The sequence below is a fragment of the Amia ocellicauda genome, chromosome 22 (genome assembly GCF_036373705.1).
Source record: "Amia ocellicauda isolate fAmiCal2 chromosome 22, fAmiCal2.hap1, whole genome shotgun sequence".
NCBI lineage: Eukaryota > Metazoa > Chordata > Actinopteri > Amiiformes > Amiidae > Amia > Amia ocellicauda.
Genome location: NC_089871.1, coordinates 18,999,214 through 19,020,372, shown reverse-complemented (window position 1 = coordinate 19,020,372; position 21,159 = coordinate 18,999,214). Strand labels below are relative to the sequence as shown.

The 21,159-nt window shown below is 38.1% G+C and overlaps 1 protein-coding gene across 2 annotated transcripts; it reads left to right on the top strand.

Annotated features, from left to right (window-relative positions):
- Positions 1-5,584: 5,584 nt before the first annotated feature.
- Positions 5,585-17,863, top strand: acer1 (alkaline ceramidase 1). 2 transcript variants are annotated; one of them, XM_066695725.1, is made up of 7 exons: positions 5,586-5,667; positions 10,170-10,325; positions 11,573-11,687; positions 12,142-12,280; positions 15,118-15,255; positions 15,972-16,109; positions 16,237-17,863. In XM_066695725.1, the coding sequence occupies exons 2-7, from the start codon at positions 10,233-10,235 to the stop codon at positions 16,412-16,414; spliced, it is 801 nt and encodes a 266-aa protein (XP_066551822.1). In that variant the 5' UTR covers positions 5,586-5,667; positions 10,170-10,232; the 3' UTR covers positions 16,415-17,863. The 2 variants fall into 2 exon arrangements, with proteins under 2 accessions (XP_066551823.1, XP_066551822.1); XM_066695726.1 differs by lacking the exon at positions 15,118-15,255 and having other exon boundaries at positions 5,585-5,667.
- The last annotated feature ends 3,296 nt before the right edge of the window (positions 17,864-21,159 follow it).

Below are 21,159 nucleotides of genomic sequence, written 5' to 3'. Positions count from 1 at the left end.
CTATATTGTCATAGCTAATGAATGCCGACTAGGTGTGAAGGGGAAGGGGGCATAGGGGAAATCAAAATAAACACAAGTATTCACAATGTAAGTACAAACTAATTATCTGCTTTATAGACATCACTGAATTAACACAAAACTGTTAAGAATATAAAGAAAATAATACAAGTAAATTTTCCCACTACATGAGTCTATATGGCCCTGATTTACAGCACAAAGTTCAAACACCCTGGCCCATTAAATACAAGAGTTTTACACTTTATTTCGAGACATTGACTCGTTTTGTGGAAAATCATGAATTGATGCTTTTGCTTTAACTTCATATGTTTTGTTTGATTGTTTTAAAATGGGGAATGGGGGGTCCATCCCACACCCACTCTCATGTTTGGAAGAGTGATAAACTTCAGACGGCATTTTCAGTGTGCTGCAAACATACCCCGAACACTGCTCATAGCTATGAAATGCCTGTGGCTGCTAACAGGAGGAAACATCTTGGCATATGATAGACAGTTTCAAAGTGGAGAGACCTGTCTCCCAGGAGTGGGATTGTGAACTTCATTCTACCCAATACTAACCATGATTCTCCAAGTACTAGTTTTACTGGAACCATGAGGCATTAAAGACATCTCACAATGGTTTCTTTAATTAATTTTATGGAGAGCTATATGTTATGCTATATTAAGCTATATTTTCTGTTGGATTGTAAGATGAAATGGCTTTCCTTCTCAAAACCACAAAAAGAACATGGCTGGCAGTTTAAATCCCAAGCTCTCAATTACGTTCTCCACTAATTAATTCATATTATGCCTAAACTGAACTTTTTAAATAGTTTAAGCTGTCATTTTCAATATCAAAAAATAAAATTATATTATGCTCTTGAATTCTCCAACATCTGTAAGCTAAGCAATTTAAATGATTTTAAAATAAAATTAAAAATAGTTCAGGTAAGACTTAAATAATTGAGAATTTGGTTGGAAGACAAACTAGCAAGACAGTGTGCCCCCATGACTAGGGTTGAGAAGTACTGGCCTAGAGCAGGGGTGTGCAGCCCGGAGCCTGGAGAGCCCCAACCCAACAGGTTTTAGGCTAACCCTTAAATCATCCATTCATAAAGACAATTAAGTAATTTACAGATCATTTGGAACACTCACTTGAATACCCCTTAGACCCTTACAGACCTGTCTTCCCTATATTGAGCAGATGACATGGATCAACAATCATGTATTCTATTAGTAGTCAAGATATCCATTTTTCTCCAATAATGTTGTTTTTAGATTGGCACCCTTAAAATAAAATTGATTGCATTTAATTTTCCCTCTGCTTACAAGCTGTAATGGCCCTGTTTGCAAAACTTGCAGTTCATTACTCAAAAGCTCTGTATGGCATTGCTATGTGCACTGGATTTAAAGACCAGTTTGGCAACACAATGCATTTCTGTAGTACTCTTCATTCCAGCTCTGTTGTTGAGTTCCTCATAAAAAACTATGCACAATGTACGCCTCTTTGATGGAATGCACTACCTTGGTGGTTCAGTTCGCTCCCAAGATCTTTTTTGGGAGATTTAAACTGAATCTGACATTTAAGCCCTGTTCTCAGTTCTAAAGCAAGGGCTACTTAGGAAATACTCTTAATGTATTTCCTGTGGTGATGCTTGAAGTATGTGTGTGTAAGTGAGGACATGGGTTAGTGGTCTTGTTTAGTATCTATATTAGTACCTTATAAATGTAATATTTGGTCCACTAAATATTTTGCTTATTCTAATGTAAATGAATTGTTTTTGCAGCATGTTGATCATTCCAGGGTCTCAACTGTTAGAACAGTGTGCTGTATTTTCAGTGTCATTTTAGTTAAGAAAAGCACAAGGAGTTTTTAGTTGTTGTAGAAACCAATTACTTTTTTTAGAACCAGTTTAGTACCTGTTTTGTCACTGATTTAGATTTGTATGTTCTTGAGTGGGGTGGCATGGTGGTGCGGTGGTTAGTGCTGCTGCCTCACAGCTCCAGGGATCCTGGGTTCAAGGCTTGGCTCAGGGTGTCTGTATGTGTGGAGTTTGTATGTTCTCCTTGTGTCTGTGTGGGTTTACTCTGGGTACTCTGGTTTACTCCCTCCATCCAAAGACATGCTGGTTAAGTTAATTGGCTGCACTAAATTATCCTGTGTGTTGCCCAGCAATGGGCTGGTGTCCTATCCTGTGTGTATTCCTGCCTTTCACCCTATGCTTGCCAGGATTGGCTCTGGTGACCCACATGGGTAAGTGTTTTCAAAGATGGATGGATCTTCTTGAGGGATATCCCCAAGTGATACTTGCTGTTGACATTGAATGTTCAATGTTAAATGTCTGTGGTTATTCACAATTGCTTATCTGCTTTGGCATCTTCCATGAAGTTGTTTTCAATACAAAAGTAATGCAATCCCCAGCAGAGAAATGGAGGGAATGATTACTGTTGCATTATTTACATTTTTCTTCAGCTGCTTTCTTCAATCCTGCTGCATTCCTAAATCCACCCCACATTGACTCTCTTGAAACTCTAACAATTGACTGTGACAAAGTGCCAAACTGGTTACACTGGTTCTTTGATATCTATATCTATATATATATATATATATATACACTCACCTAAAGGATTATTAGGAACACCTGTTAAATTTCTCATTAATGCAATTATCTAACCAACCAATCACATGGCAGTTGCTTCAATGCATTTAGGGGTGTGGTCCTGGTCAAGACAATCTCCTGAACTCCAAACTGAATGTCTGAATGGGAAAGAAAGGTGATTTAAGCAATTTTGAGCGTGGCATGGTTGTTGGTGCCAGACAGGCCGGTCTGAGTATTTCACAATCTGCTCAGTTACTGGGATTTTCACGCACAACCATTTCTAGGGTTTACAAAGAATGGTGTGAAAAGGGAAAAACATCCAGTATGCGGCAGTCCTGTGGGCGAAAATGCCTTGTTGATGCTAGAGGTCAGAGGAGAATGGGCCGACTGATTCAAGCTGATAGAAGAGCAACTTTGACTGAAATAACCACTCATTACAACCGAGGTATGCAGCAAAGCATTTGTGAAGCCACAACACGTACAACCTTGAGGCGGATGGGCTACCATCATGCCTTGTTACCACTGTGCAGGCTGGTGGTGGTGGTGTAATGGTGTGGGGGATGTTTTCTTGGCACACTTAAGGCCCCTTAGTGCCAATTGGGCATCGTTTAAATGCCACGGCCTACCTGAGCATTGTTTCTGACCATGTCCATCCCTTTATGACCACCATGTACCCATCCTCTGATGGCTACTTCCAGCAGGATGATGCACCATGTCACAAAGGTCGAATCATTTCAAATTGGTTTCTTGAACATGACAATGAGTTCACTGTACTAAACTGGCCCCCACAGTCACCAGATCTCAACCCAATAGAGCATCTTTGGGATGTGGTGGAACGGGAGCTTCGTGTCCTGGATGTGCATCCCACAAATCTCCATCAACTGCAAGATGCTATCCTATCAATATGGGCCAACATTTCAAAAAAATGCTTTCAGCACCTTGTTGAATCAATGCCACGTAGAATTAAGGCAGTTCTAAAGGCGAAAAGGGGTCAAACACAGTATTAGTATGGTGTTCCTAATAATCCTTTAGGTGAGTGTGTATATATATATATATATATATATGAAGTACCTTAAAATCACCATGTGTCACGGGAAGTGGCCTTGTGATCCATAGCACAGACACAACAATGACTTACATTGTCTTTGTTCAGGTTTCCTTCAACTTTAATAAGAGCAAGTATGAGCTTGTATATTTTCCTACAGGGTTGTATAATTAGAATGTGTGCATCTGTCCTAGAGGTCACAAGGCCACATTCTCTTAATGTATTGGGTAGTTTCAAATAGTTTAAATAGTCTCAAAAATGACAGGAGGATGTTTACACGTATGATTCATTTCAAACTGCCGTCCAGAATGCTTTTTTTTTTTAAGCAAAAAACAATTGAATAATTTGGGAACAATTACACAAGGATATTTACTATTTTATTGAGAGGTTTATATACAACCCATTAAAGCCTTGTCATTAACTACCAACCCACATTACTTGAGTCCTTTTTTTAATACATAAAAGAACAATTAGCATAACTAGTGTAATTTGAATGCTAGTAGTTAGGCGGATCACAGATCTGAGCGGATTGGGCTACTTAATACTAACCATTAACTGTGCATTTTGCTCTTGATGAAAATACTCCAAGTGAACCTGTCTGTGGAGAGTATCGTGAGAGGCAGGATTTAGTCTCAACTCTTTCCAGGATCACAAGATATTTTAGTGAAGAGTTGACTAAAATAGATCTAAGTACTACAGTAATATATATATATATATATATATATATATATATATATATATATATATATATATATATATTTAAATCCTATACTTCCCTTGATTTAAATTCTACGCTTTTCAATATAAATCCAAGCATTTTGATCACCTTTTAATTGCTTCCCCCACATTGTGTAGCCTCAAATGTTTTTCATCCGCAGCTTCCAATAACCAATATCACACATTTGATGTAATGCATGCATAAAACCTGTTTACATTGAGTAAGTTACAGTGCATGCTTAGAAGCACTACTTGGGGTACTCTCAGAGAACAAAATTCATGATGCATGGGGAGAAGCCTACAGGAAAGAGCAGTTCTTTCACAATAATAAATAGATTCTGCCACAGTTGTTGTGTGTGTGCCAGCAGGAGGATGTCGAATTCCTAAAAACTCGCCCAGTGTCAACGCCTGCCTAGTTATTCATCAAAACTTAGACAGGCGAACAATATGGGGTGTTTAGTAAAACTTTAGCAAACCATTCATTCAATCAAAGAGCTAGTATAACCTGTTGGCATGCTCGGTATCATTGCTTTTTATTTTGTCTTGCTTTTTTATTGGGGGGGTGGTTAGTTCACTGCGACTTTTGAGCCATGATTTTTCTAACTGAACAGAAAGAAACGACCTGGTAATAATTAAAAACAACATAGAACCCTATCATTATTTTTGGTATATATTGTATAACTGTTTATATAATATAATATATATATATATATATATATATATATATATATATATATATATATATATATACTTTAAATGATGTATTTTCAATTGATACTAGTAGCTCTAAGAGTATCAATAGAAAATATCATCCATCACTTAGTTTTTAATTTCATGATGATGTGAGGTGCAATGATATCGTCAAGTACTGGTATGTCAGAATGAACACAAATTAACTTCCAACCCACACAATCACACAGCCTATGTAGAATTTTACCAAGGCGCCCTGTAGCGCTTGCATGAAAGGCCCAGGTCTCATAAGAGACTAATTTATAATACAATCCTACAATAAGTAATGACAGACGCTAAGCACAGCGAAATACTGCAAACGGGATTGTGGGCACCTCACAGAAAGAGGCTCTTTTCGACAGGGAAAGTGATCAGGCCTGATACCTTTGGGCCACATAATTCAGTGGGATACAGAGCGATTGACACAGCACAGCGGGGTGCTTTTACCTGCATACCTGAGAGTGACGTCACGGCGGGTGTTCTGGACCCGCGCAACTGGCCGGGCTGCATTGCATGTACTTATTCCTCAGCGGCGCCGGAGCCCAGGCACCTGTAGGTGTTGCCAGTGTCCTGACAGGCGGTGAGTTCAGCGTGTCCCTTTCTAAACTTTGCCTTTTGGTTTGTTTCTCTAATTATGCAATTGTCTTTAGCTGGGTAAAAATGTACAACAGGTAGAAACCGTTTTGTAATGTGTGTGTGTATTTGTGTGTGTGTGTGTGTGTGTGTGTGTGTGTAGTTGATCCTTACCACTTGCATTGTTGTATTTTAGTATAATTATTTGTATTTTATTATTATTATTATTATTATTATTATTATTATTATTATTATTATTATTATTATTATTTCTTGGCAGACACCCTTATCCAGGGCGACTTACAACATAAGTGCAAAGTGCAAAAATACAGTTAAGTACAAGGCATCAATCATTACAAATTCAATTTAGCTAAAACATAGCAATTCAAAATAATACATTTTACAAATTCCAATTTACAATTTACACAAGTACATGGTGTAGATTGATATATAGACATTGGCTAGGCTCTCACAATAATGCATCTTGCAGCTCTTTATTTTTCTGTATAATGTATTGTCAGGTCTGAATTGTGAGAATCAGAGATATATAGTATTTGCATTTCTAAAACTCTGCACACCTGCGTCGTAATTTCGCTGAATGCAAAATGAGGTCAGTTTATAGTTTTATTTTTCTTGCCTCCTTGATCAATAGACAATTTCGTTTTCTGAATTATTTCACCATGTGTACAACCATGCATTTTCCCGTGTTACTGTGAAAGCAACAATGTGATGCTACTGTGGAAACAGAAATCATTTTGTGCCTCTGTGCTATGTGTGCTGTGACCCTGGAGTTTTCTAACAAGTAACTATTAATTTCCCATTCTTTCAAAGTGATTTGTTTCATTCTTAATCGTTGTGATGTAGATAATAAATTTATACCGCAGCTAAATGCATTCCTGTCCTTTAATGTACAGTTGGACAGGACAAATGTCAAATTAATGATGTAGGGTGGTCTCTGTGGCAATGGGCGCTGGGGAGATTGTACCAGATTGTGACAACTCTCTGTATGTTGAAGTTTCTCCTGTTTTTCATCTTGAATGCCTTGAAGCCCAGTGTCCCCGGGTCCATGTGTCCCCGCTGATCTGGAAAAGCTCCTCTGGTTTGATGTGGTTGATGCCTTTCATGATTTTGAAGATTTGAATCAAGTCCCCATGTAGTCTCTTTTCTGTTCCATGGTGAAAAGGTTCAGTTCCCTGTCTCTATAAGTAGGACATTCCCTTCAGACCTGGAATAAGTCTGGTTGCTCTCCTCTGAACTGCCTACTGTAATTATAGTGGACATTTTTGTTACCTGCATGTAATACCTTGCATTGTCCACATTGAATTTCATCTGCCATGTGTCGGACCACAATTGAATATTTGAATAATCTGTGCTGCCGAAATTGTATCTGCTGAGCCACCTATTTTAGTATCATTTGCAAATTTGACAAGTTTGCTAACTATCCCAGAGTCCAGATCATCAATATAGATTAGAAAAAGCAAAGGCCCTAGTACTGATCCCTGTGGAACTCCACTAACAACCTCACTCCAGTTAGAAGCAACTACTCTAATTGACACCCTCTGTTTCCTCAGTTTTGTCCCTTTTCTTGTGGATTGGTATGACATTTGCCGTCTTCCAGTCAGTTGGCACATCCCCTGTTCTAAGTGTCATTTTGAATATTTGAGTTAGCGGCCTATAAATAATTTCCCTAAGTACTGCTGGAAATATACCATCTGGCCCAGGTGATTTGTTTGTTTTTAATTCTGCTAGTCCCTGTAGTACCTCCTCCTTATTATCCTGATCTCTCTTTTGAGATTTGACTGGACTGGTTGTTAACCTGTGGCATGTTATCTGTTTTTTATTTTCTAAAAACCTCTGAGAAATACTCATTTAGAACATTGGCCACATCTTGTTAATTTTCCAAGATACTACAATTTTTACCCTTTATCTGTTTCACTTCTTCCTTTATTGACATCTTGCTGTTGTAGTATTGAAAGAAAAACTCTTTGCATTCATTTTAGCTCCAAGAGCTATGTTTCTTTCTATTTCCTTCTTTGCTTTCCTGATGCCTTTCTTAAGATCTCTTTGCAGTTCAACATATTCCTTGTATTTTGTTTAATCTCTATCATTTTTGTATGTGCTATACAACATTTTGCATACTTCTATTAAACCATTTTGGCCTATGTTTTTTGGTCCTCAGTTTACTAAGTTTGGGTACAAATTTCTCCTGAGCCTCAAGTAGTATATTCTTAAAATATAACCATCCATTTTCAACTGAATCTGTATCCAGTGTGCTCCAGTCTAACTCTTCTAAGTGCTGCCTCATACCTTCAAGGTTTGCTTTTCTAAAATTGTAGACCATTGTTTTAGACTTGGTCCTTGTTTTTTGAAAGTATGCCTCAAAGCTAACCATACTGTGATCACAGTTTGCCATTGGTTCTCCAACTAGTGTCCCTCTGATTCTATCTTGGTAATTTGAAAAGATCAAGTCAAGCATGCTCTCTCTCTGGTTGGTTCCCTGGCAAATTGAGTGAGAAAGCAGTCATTTACTATCTCCACCATTTATATTTCTGCTTCTGTAGTCCAAACTGGGCTTTCCCAGTCTATGTTTGGGAAATTGAAATCCCCCATTATAACAGCCACATCCTTGCTACATGCAGTGCTGATTACACTGTACAATGCAACATCTTTCTGAATATTGGGTGAGTTGAGTTGGGTGGTCTGTAACACACTCCTAAAAACTAATCCTCCAGATCTTTTGTTCAGAAGTTTAACCCACAAAGATTCTGTTTCATTACTAGGATCTAATTTGAGTTCTTCTGCCTCAATGTAATTTCTGACATATAATGCTACCCCACCACCTCTTTGATTTTGTCTGTCTCTCCTAAACTGTGTGTATCCTTTCAACTTGTATTCATCCCTATCATTTTCTGTAAGCCATGTTTCTGTCACTCCTACAACATCATAGTCACATGCCAACACTGTGGCTTCTAGGTTCCTTATACTCCTGGCATTGAGGTACAAACATTTCAGGACTTTCCTACTAGTAGTTTCCCTTGGTTTTCTTTCCTTAGTGGAACATCTCCCATTGTCAGAGCTCCCTGCCCCCCTGGTCCCTAGTTTAAAAGATTCTCAATTACTCTGCACATACGCTCTCCCAATGCATCAGCCCCCATTCTGTTTAGATGTAGACCGTCTGGTTTGTAAAGGTCCCATCTATCCCAGAAGAAAGACCAATGCTCCAAAAATCTAAAACCCTCTTCCCTACACCAAGATTTCAACCACGTGGTAAACTTTCTAATCTCTACCTGTCTCCCTGGCCATGCATGTGGTACCGGAAGTATTTCGGAGAAACCTACCTTGGAGGTTCTGCTCTTTAGTTTCTTTTCTAACTCTTTATATTTGTCTTGCAGACAAATTTTGTTAATGTAATTTGTTATTATTATTATTATTATTATATTAAATCATAATATATGTAAATTATACGCGATCATCTTGTATTTAAATTACCGCCATTCTAGTGACCAATGGATGCAGTTGTAAAGAAACCGATTGCAATTTAAAATCATCATATCATATTAATTGTTCAAGAGCAACTCAAAAATCAATCAAAATTCCACAATCAAATCAAACAGTATCTGTCTGTTGAAACAGGGCCTATACTTATTTTTGTTGTTTTGGTTTTATTATGTTCTGGGCCTTGGGGGGCATAGAACAGTGTTTAATTAAAGATTTATATTGAAAAATATGTATATTTTAGATATAATCCAAGTGTAATATAACTAGCAGTTGCAGGTGCACACTGTGGGATCAAGTTATTTTGGGAGGAAATTCCCTATTTAATTCTAAAAAACATAATATCAGAATGAATGTATTAGTACACACTGAAATTACTATTGAATTTGTTATCCCAAATCCATGGAGTACTCACCCTCAATTCAATATATTGATTAATCTGGAGTAAATCAGATCGGTGAATAAATGCTTTTGTATAACACATTATTTTTTTGAATGCTTAATTCTTCCTTCACATAGGCTATTCTTACTTTCTGTCTGGGGTTTTGTTTTACATTAACTCAGAAGACACGTAATAGTAGTATTCCTACTGTTTGTTCAATGTGGCTATTTTTCACATTGAGGAGGGATCTGAAGATGCCTTTTAATCCAGAAAAAAAGTGTCTTGGATCAGGGCAGAGGGACACTACAGTTTACATGCTAAACCTTTGTAAAAAAAGGAATTTAGATTTTGAGACCATCACCCCGTAAAGGTTTAAAACTCAGGTTTTGGTGTGAAGCCCCAGGACAATTCCGAAGAAACAGTTCTATCCTGTACTCTCAACTGTGAGAGAGTGGGTGGAAAGTGAAAGAATTGAGTTGTCCAACAGGTTTCTACCTCCTCCCATCGCCCTGAACAGAGTGGACCTACTGGCTGTCACAGAGCAGATTCCTCACTTGTGTACAGTTGGCTACAGCTGTGATTGCATTTTGTCATGGGAATAATTAAACCCTTCTCTGCCCTGTCTCCTGCAGGCCTGTGGCGTGTGCGGTGTCCCAGTAGTGAAAAGGACTGTGTCTGTGTTCTTCCGCAGCAAAATGGCGGGGGCGTTTGCCTATGAGAGCTCGGAGGTGGACTGGTGTGAAGACAACTACAGGCACTCAGACTCAGTGGTTGAGTATTACAACACGGTATGGTTTGTCAAATGCAACTATTTGAATTCTATACCATGAAAATAATAAAAGAGATTGAGACTGATGTAATTCTACTAGGCAAATGCAAAAGCTTAGCTGCTTGAGTCCTGACCAAATTCAACTTCAAATGCCCCAAAGCTTTATGTATTGTCATCTTTTGCTTACCAGTTGGTAAGTAATTTGCTGGAATCTTTTTACATTGAGCTCCTGAGGGAGATAAAGGGAGTAAAGGTCTCTTTCATCACTCCAGACTGTTGTTGAATTAGGAATGCACATTTTGCTCATTATTGATTTCAATTCAGAAGCAAATGGGAGCTACTTAAGATCATGCAGATGACTCTCTGGTCAGTAGCATGTTGCATATTGCATATTGCAGTCTTAAGCTGGCACAGCACGATTTTGACCACAAAAGTATATGCAGGCACTGTACAGTACAGTTGTGTACAGTTTGAGGTCAGAGTATTGGTGGTCACAATCATCTGCACAGGTGGAAAATGCTTTAGAATAATGTTTCAATCATAATTTCCAATCAGGGGGCTTGGCATTGGGGTTCTCTAAAGGGCGAGGGTCAAATGAAGGACATTTTGTAGCAAGAAATATAAGCCAATTATCAGCACAACATGAATCAAAGGCAATTAGTCACCCAACATTTAATTTCCCACCTGTGTAGTGGTACTTTAATCCTAAAGCCAGAGATCCCAGTAAAGCCTGCTGAGCAAACAATCTGGTGTTTTTGCGCCTGGCTGTTGCCTGGTTACATTCACACCTGTGGCAAAAGATTGTTTGGTAGGTCACTGTTTGCATGTGCTGCGACAAAGGGGAGATCGAGGGGTATATTGACAATAATGTTTGTCTTGCTGTGTTGCTACAGGACTCAGGTAGGTGAGCTAACATTGGAGCATTCAATGGCCCTGTACATTACTTCGTCACTGTTTCAGACATGAACATTAAACCTGTACTGAATGGTCCCTCGATTTGTGGTAAACAGGCTTACAATGAGGCTTGTAGCTCAATTGGTTGAGACATATGCAAAAAGGCTTGGCTGTTGGAGCAGGGTACAAGGTTTTTACAGATTATTGTCACTAGTCCCCCACAACAAAATTTGTAACACCATCACTGTGCTAGAGACTGTATGTATCCAGCTCAGCAGAAACAGAAGTTCTCCAGGTACAGGGGAATGTGGAGCACATCAGTAGACTGATCAGTAGGCTGTGGAGGTAACAAGTGTTGCATGGTCTTTTCAGGTGAGCAGTTTCATCTTCTTCATCTTCTCCCCGCTCATGCTGTACTTGCTGCACCCTTATGCCAGGGAGAGGAGCTGGGCTGTGCACCTGGTTTGGACCATGATGATCTTTGTAGGTAAGGCCCTACTGTACCGTGCATCTCCAGACCTAAGACTTCTACCACAACTCCCGTGATTGATCCGACTGTGTGCAGATGTGGTGTAGTTTTGTAGTGCGCAGTACTTCTAAGGTAAGGTTTGATGCTGCACTGAAAGATACAAGTATAACCAGTGGATATCACTGGTGTTGGGGTACAATTAAAAGGCCTCAGAAATTATAAACAGGGCAGTAATACACCTGGAAACACAGAAAGAAGTAGAAGACTTATACAGTGCATAGTGTAACCATAATACTGTATTCTGATATAATCCATGTGATATATTGGGTCCTTGTATTATTGCCCTTGTATTCTTTTAAAGAGATGTTCAACACCCTTAACCTGGCTGCATTTGGACACCCCTATGATATAAGCTATTATGGTCACTGTTTGAACTCCTTCTGTCAATAGTCATCTCTCTTTTCTCTTGCAGGCCTCTTCTCCATCTACTTCCACATGACCCTGAGCTACGTAGGTCAAATGCTGGATGAAATCTCCATCCTCTGGGTGCTGGCCATTGGTTATGCTCTCTGGTTTCCACGAAGACACTTTCCCAATTTCATCAAGAACAGGTAACCATGACATCCCCTTTCTTGCACAGTGAAGAGACTGAGGCATCTCGGCTGGTGCTGCTGAGAAAGACAGGGTGTTATCTCTGTACACTGAGCTGCAGGCAGTTACATTAACACGTAGTTCTACAGTGTGTGTATTACATAGTTATATCTGATGTAAAGTACTGTTATGACACATCATTGATTACTGTGTACTGCGTGAGAGCTTCTGCTCTCGAGAATAAATCGTTTACATGTTTTACTGGAAAGTCCTGTGACTGTGACTTTAACAGCCTGTAGCCTGACTGGTGAAAAGTGTCTGACAATGGAAAAGTTGAGTCAAATTGCATACACCTTGCCAGCCATTTAATTAATATATTTAGCAGCACTTTTAGCAGGATGTATATATAGAAACTGTAAAAAGAATGTGTACATAAATAAAACCACCTTCACTAACTAGATGGCAGCAATAGCATGGTTGATTCACTGGCACGGCTTGAATGCAGAAATAAAACCGAGAGCAAGGAGAGGAAGAGAGAGCTGAGAACAATGAGAGGTGTTCTGGACAATGTTCCCTGTCAATCAGTTATAAAGGTGAAGAGGTGTGTAGTTGATATAGGGAAAACCTGAGCCTTAGACACCAGTGCCAGGCTGCAGCGGGATATACCTGAGAGCAGGGTGTGGGAACTGTCAGATGATGTTGATATCCTCTGGCATGGCACAGCATTCAGCCAGGATCTCCACGGCTGATAGCTCACTAAGCAGAGAGAGTAAAGCGAGAGCCAAAGCTGAAGGGAAGGATCTTCTTACAGAGTGGGGAAAGTGATATACCCTCAGATCAGCAGCAATCGGAAAACATTCTGTAACCAACAATACCCAAACGCATTGCTAGCTTGGGAGTTGGGTTCCATCTTGCTGTTCCTGTAGAGTACATTAACACAGGAAGTGTCGTTTTCAGGGTTAAGGCATCTTCATTTGAAGAAAGCCTATCATAAGAAACATAAGAAACATAAGAAAGTTTACAAACAAGAGGAGGCCATTCGACCCATCGTGCTCGTTTGGTGTCCTTTAATAATTGAGTGATCCAAGGATCCTATCCAGTCTTATTTTAAATGTTCCCAAATTTTCAGCTTCAACCACATCGCTGGGGAGTTTGTTCCAGATTGTGACAACTCTCTGTGTGAAGAAGTGTCTCCTGTTTTCAGTCTTGAATGCATTGAAGCCCAATTTCCATTTGTGTCCCCGGGTGCATGTGTCCCTGCTGATCTGGAAAAGCTCCCCTGGTTTGATGTGGTCGATGCCTTTCATGATTTTGAAAACTTGAGTCAAGTTCCCATGTAGTCTCCTCTGTTCCAGGGTGAAAAGGTTCAGTTCCTTCAGTCTGTCAGAGTAGGACATTCCCTTCAGACCTGGAATAAGTCTGGTTGCTCTTCTCTGAACTGCCTCTAGAGCAGCGATATCTTTCTTGAAGTGTGGATCCCTATATTCCAGATGATGTCTAACTAGTGCATTGTACAGTCTTAACATTACTTCCCTTGTTCTAAATTCTACACTTTTTACAATATATCCTAACATTCTGTTTGCCTTTTTTATTGCTTCCCCACATTGTTTGGATGGAGAAAGTGATGAGTCCACATAGTCTTTCTCATGCGTTACTTCATCTAGTTCTATTCCTCCCATAGTATAATTATAGTGGACATTTTTCTTACCTGCATGTAATACCTTGCACTTGTCCACATTGAATTTCATCTGCCAGGTGTCGGCCCACAACTGATTATTATCTAAATCCCTTTGAATAACCTGTGCTGAGCCACCTATCTGCTGAGTCACATATTTTAGTATCATCTGCAACGTTTGCTAACTATCCCAGAGTCCAGATAATTAATATTGATTAGAAAAAGCAAAGGCCCTAGTATTAATCCCTGTGGAACTCCACTAACAACCTCACTCCAGTTAGAAGCAGCTCCTCTAATCGACACCCTCCGTTTCCTATACATCAACCAGTTCATAATCCATCTACTTACATTGCCCTGAATGCCTACAGCTTCCAATTTGAGGATCAGTCTTTGGTGTGGAACCTTATCAAAAGCTTTTTGAAAAATCGAAGTATATCATACCATATGCTTTCATGTGATCTACAGCTGCAGTTGCATGTTAAAAAAAATCTAATAGATTAATAAGACATGATCTGCATCGTCTAAACCCATGTTGACTATCTCCAAGAATATGGTTTTCATTAAAATTCTCCTTGATTTTCTGCCTAATCATTTTTTCCAACATTTTACAAGTGATGCAGGTGAGACTGATTGGTCTGTAATTTCCTGGCTCAGTTTTGTCCCCTTTCTTGTAGATTGGTATCAAATGGATCCTATCTTTCACCTCTCTGCTGTATCACTGAGTTGTCTGCCTTTCCTCTAGCTCAGCTATATGACTCCTAACCATGGTAATAGTTTTTGGCAGGAAAGCACAAGTGGCTTGGACTTTAATGTATTACCTACTTTGTCAAAACCTCCACCTGTTGTACAGTTACCCTAAGAGATCACAGGTTCAAATCCCTCTTTGATGGAGGCACTGACTGATAAATGTCACTTGATTTAAGTTCCAGGTGCATAGTATCATAATCATTAGCTGTCTGTGCACCTTGTACACTCAGTTTTGTAGTCTAGTCTCAGCTTGCAATTGATCTGTTGTTTGATTAATAAGCAAAAGCCTAACTGTATTCCCTAATGAACAGATAGTTTGGACCTGTTAACCTATCCGTCTTCCTGCATTCCCATCTATGTACAGCAATATGTATACAGTAATCAGAGGCAGTGTCTCTGTGTTTGGTTCCTCACTGTTTTGTGCTCTGGTTGCAGGTCTGAGTTCTCCATTCTGGTGTTTCTGACCACTGTGTTCAGTACCCTCTCATCCTTTGCCAAGCCCACTGTCAATGCCTATGCCCTCAACTGCATTGCCCTTCACATCCTGTACTGCCTGGGCCTTGAGTTAAAGGGGTAAGCCCAGGGCTGTGATTTTGGAGGGGGTCTGTAGGATGGGGATTAATCCAAGATCTACAGGTGCTTTATAAAAGGCAGGCTTAATTACTTGATTTTTGGACACTGACATCAAGATAAGTTTCCTCTGCCCATGAAGAATTTGAACCTATGCCACGTCCAAACCCATGATTCACAGATGACAAACTTGTTCTTTATTGCAACATTTAATAGAAAGTGTCTTCTTACAATACATTTTAACTGCGATCGATTTCAAGTTTGTACTTACGGCAAAGTTTTGGTTGGGTTCTACATAATTTAAAATCACAACGTTTTAGGATCTGAAAACAAATTTAAGACAGCCTTCTCATTCATGGGGCCAGTTTAGCTAACCGAGAGCCACAGCTGGAACACAAACCAGTTGCTGGGGTTTTGAGAGTCTAAACAGGTGTTTAGATGCATTCAATACTTTAGAGACCATTTAATACCAATGCCTGAATTCATTTAATTCCCCACAAATCTCGTTTCCCTTACTTGAACAAGTAATTGACACAATAGATAACCAATGTCAAAAATGGTTGATAAAGGGTTACCTATGAAACTGGACTACAGTTGGGCACCATTTGTTTAGACAGTCTCTAGACAGAGTGGCGCCAACGGTTACAGATTACAAAGATTGACCACTGGTCTGTCTCTCTCTCTCACTGTCTCTCTGTATTTCTGCCTCTCTCCCCCAGCTGCACTAACCCTAAAGTCCTGCGGCTGGCTTGGGTCTCTGTTGGCTGGTGGGTACTGGCCATCGGCTGTTGGCTGAGTGACCGCTTCCTTTGCAATTTCTGGAAAAGGATCAACTTCTGTTACCTGCACAGCATCTGGTGAGAGGGAGAGAGATGATCACTTAGAGTTGCATCTTGCTCGATGCAATAAGTATGTATTAACCCACTCCCCCCTTCCTCTCTCTCTCTCCTTCTTTCGTCCTCTGTCTGTCTTCTTTCACTCCAGGCACATCCTCATTGTCGTGGCTACAGCCCATGGCAGTACTGTCATCGCTTACTTTGATGCCACCCACGAGATCCCCTATGCCCTGCCAGAGATCAAGTATTGGCCCAGGGATGATTGGCCCGTGGGTCTTCCATATATTTCCGTGAAAGGCTCATCCAGAACCCAGAAAAAGTGCTGAAGGGTTCCCAGTGTAGAAAAGAGAGCTGGCTTTGTCTGCCTGTCAGCATGAGGGAATGATGCAGTATATACAGCTATACAGCTATACCTCAATCACAACACCACACCTATCCACTTCATGTTCCTCCTCTCCGACCATTGGTTGTATTTGACATGCCATCAATAAGGATCTTTAATAACTTTTTCCAGTGTGGCCAGAGAGGAATTTATTTTATTCAGTCTTTTGGGTGCACTGGTTCAAAAAGGATTTTGTGATGTGACTTTTGGTGCTTTTGATCTTGGATGATGAAAGAAATGATCTTAGGGAAATCCAGGTATATATAAATATTGTACTTCAGTATTGTCTCCTTTACTTTAACATACAACTATATTATTTTTCCATGGATAATTACTTTTGGTAGCTGTTTCATAGTTTTGTACTGTTTTTTTGTTGTTGTTGCTACTGTTCTGGTTAATATATTTTTCTAAAGTCTGAAGTGGATTATATACCAAGAGAGTTTAGCTTCAATAAAGTTACAACATATCCAGTCTTATTAATTTAAAACTATTTACTGTGCTCCGTATTTGTATGTATCAGGCCTATATTTTAAGACTATGTTGTAACTATGTGATTTTTGTTTTTGAGAATTGGGGGGCATTTTACTCTGGTGGACCGTTTCATGGAGATTCCTCGAATTTGAATTTGCTCATTTGCAAATGAGGATTAATAGAATATGAGAAGCAAAGTAGGGAAAAAAAACATGAATGAATATATTTATTTTTATGACACACTCATAAAAAATCCATATTATAATATTTTCAATATTTGTAGGTTCTTATAGTTTGGGGGCACCAAATAAAACTCTGTCCTATCACACTGTGTCCTGGGTTTGGGAACCCCATGCCTTTTCACAATGGTGCTACAGCTTCTGTTAAACATGTACACACTCCAAGGAGCAGTTTTCTGTTATTTCAGTTAGTGTTAGTCGTTTTGTTATTGTAAACATGTGGCGGATAGCTTTATCAAAGGAGATTTAAAGTTATTAATATACTTTATTATTTTAAACTTGTATGTAAATGTAAATAAGTTATGAAGTTATTGACAGGTGTAACATTGTAAAAGAGGTCTGACTATGATTTAGATGCAAATAAATTAAAGGGAAGCAGAATTCAATGGGACAACTCAGTCATCCTAAATTGGATGGGATTGAATTTCATGCAGATTTCACCTACACATGTATTGTACAGATATTTCTACTTCTGCAGCTGCAGTGACTAAATGGGCCAAACTTATTTTGTCTGAAAATACACTCAGTTTCCAGAAAAAAAAAGATTATGCTAATGAGTCAGAGACCACAAACTGTGTTAAGCAAGGTGGTAATAATTTGTAATGTGTTGTTTTTTTATTTGTTTTAGAAGGACTTTGGATGTACTGTGTGTTTGTGTGTAAATAAAGTGATCTGGTCTTTTATATAGGTTGTAAAAACTCCTGTTTATATATATTATTTATTGTTCCACTTCTGTTTTTTGTATGTGTTAAGGTATTTGGGCCCATGATGAATTTCAGTAGGAGCATAATAAAGCTCATTGGGATAATTGCTCAAATAGCTATGGCTCACGCTATATACATCACTAAAGCTTCCAGTTACTACAATACATAGTAACATTAGGCTACAATGCGCTCTGTTTGTCCTTCACTTGTACATCAATAATAATCAAACAAGCCCACAAACCTCCAACATTGGCCCACCACTTAACAGACCTGCGGTCAATTCGAATTCGAATTACAGTTACAGCCGTTGTCTTGTGAGTGTGTCAATTGTTTCGTGACAATTACAATTATATTTGGTCACTTACAATTATGCTGTAGAGTTGCAGTGACATGCAAGGTAATATGTATGGTTATGTTGTAATAGTCAGATCAATATTGGCCTTCAATTAGTGTTCATATGTTTATCAAATTTTGAAATCTTATATAAATTACAAATGCCATTGCTATAATCAATCCCATTTCTAACTGAATGACAGTACAGTGTTTTTAGTAATTTTAACAGTTGCAATTGTGTATGAAAATTCCTTTAAAAAGCGCTTGATGGGAAAATCTTTACACGTTTTGTGTGTTCTTATTGCCATGGTTATCATTTGAGTTTGTATGATGTCTGCATGTTTTCTTTTCTCATTTACTTCTCTCAGTGTTGTCCAATTATATTTCTATATTATAGAATTTTATATTATATTATTATATTATATATGATATGCTTGTCGTCATTGTATTTTCAAAACTTCTAGCTAAACTTTGAAAATCCCTCCTTCTGTATTTCAGCTGTGATGTGAATTCAGAGTGCTGCAGAGTTAGGAACACACTAATTACCTTCTAAAGTATTGAATACTCTGGAGAGTTTTTCACTGACCTGTACTTGTATTAATAATAAGCAATATGTGACTACTCTGTATTTTGGAGTTAGGCAGACTTTCAAGTAGAATCAATATATTATGTATTTATTAGCAGCCAGAAATATAGTTATAGTTAAGAAATCTATTATTATTATTATTATTATTATTATTATTATTATTTCTTGGCAGACGCCCTTATATATAGTTTAGAATAGTATAGAATATAGTTATGTTTCAGGGCTTCTATTGATCTTGAATCTTCTGATCAATATTGTTTCATGAGTCTTTCTGCTGTTATTCCTGTGATGCTCAGTTCCCCTTGACTGCACTTCCCTTGAGGCCACTATTTTAAAGCATGGCCAGAATACTTCTCTTCATTTTTGAATTGGTCACATGCCATTTTCCTGGCATCACTGTAGTACTGAACCTGCGACCTCTTGGATCATGTGAAAATATGAGAAAACGTGTTCCACCACCTACGCAAGCTTTTGTAAATAAGACAAACTTAGATGGAAGGAAAATAACTGTGTGAAAAAGACTTTAAACCTCACATGACTACCTTGTAAAACTATTTTATACTGAATAAAGTTTTCATTGTCTATAACCCTCAAAGCTTTGTGACTTGCACTTAAGTTGACTGTGGTATCCTGAACCTCCAGTGGTAAAGAAAATATTTGGTTGCCAGAAGCCTAGATAAATTAATGTTGTTTTACTATTAATATTAGATGGCCAATGGGTTGATTTTCAATTGCCAGTCCCTAGCCAGTCATTGACTTCTTAATATCAATATTCCTTTTCCTTCATATTCAGAGTATAGACCCATGGCACTTCATTACATTGTATGTAACTAAACAGTTAGTTTCATAATCAACACAGTATAATGTCTATAAATACTATTTCTGCAGAATTGGTCAATGCTGAAAGGTTACAAATGGGATGTGAGATACCCCCCCAACACCTCCCTGTTTTATTATGAATTGGGAACAGGGAGCACTCTTATCTTCTTGCTAGGAAGGCAATCACACTTATCCAGATACTTATGTAGGAAGATGTTACTATTCAGTACCTTCGTAAGGGTTAAACTGCTGACACAAAAACATGTTTTCATATCTAAGGTGTATAGGTGTGTCAACATTCCTTCTCCAGGCCTGAACTACTTGCTTGAATTATTTACATTTAAATTAAATATCAAGATTCATATCAACCTTGGTTTAACATTAGAAGTATACTACATTAAAGGCTTAGATCTGTAATATTTTTAAAGGGATTTTCTGTATTTTGTTTATATGTGGTCTTTTGTCAGAAAGGAGATGTCTGCTCTGTTTGCCAAACTAGATTACTTCTACCTTAGGTTGTATAACCTGATTAATTCCCTGTTTCCCTTTCCTTGTTTGCTGTTGCTGCTTGACTGCATTTTGTCAGTTTGTTCTCCATTAAGACCATTCTCATTGAATTCAGCTCCTCTTTGTACAGGAATTTGTTGAGAAATTGTATTTAATACCACCAAATGAGCAGCTAAACAAGTATGATTGGTTGAATGGCTTCCTCTCATTTGTAAAATTTCTTATGTTCTAATAGGCTACAGATTTTAGGTAATTATATTTTTCAGACTTTTTTTTTTAAATCACAGTTTATGTTTATTCTTTGCACAATATAGTTAATAAGAAATTTATTTTATATTGTGTTTTACATTTCATGTATCTGTAAAAACTGTTTTTATTTCATTATTTATCTACACTTAATCTATTTTTATGTTAGCACATATGGTGCTATGGTGCATATGGTGCTGTTATTCATTATTTTATATATTTTTTATCGCATTGTTAAGCCTCTATCGCTGTAAACAATATCTACCTGTCTAAGTAGCTTGAGGGGGATACAGCTGCCATATAGGTATACTCCAGAGATTATATCTGCCTGCACCTGCACTGGTTACCAGTCTCTGTATTTATGCATAGAGAACATGGCTATTAATCTAATCTAAATCTGACAAGTCAGTCAGTGCAACAAAGCTGAAAGCTGAAACAATATTGCTATCTGCTATCTTAGAATGAATGAAGCCTAAAGCCTAAATCATCACAATTTCCATGTCTTAGAAATACTGGCATATAGCATGTATATCTTTATGTAAACTGGGCTTTTGCAAATAGGCCTATTTCTTCTAATATATTTGCCATGTTTACTTTTTTCAGTATTTCTGGAATTGAATTTTGTGTGGATGTATAATATATAGTAATTTCTCCTTTAGATTTATATTAAAATGTGGAATGTCTTTGCATTTATATAAATGGGTCATCAATATACAAATATTATATCAATTATAAGACATTCTTTTTTATTTATGTATGTATGTATGTATTTATTTTAAATCAG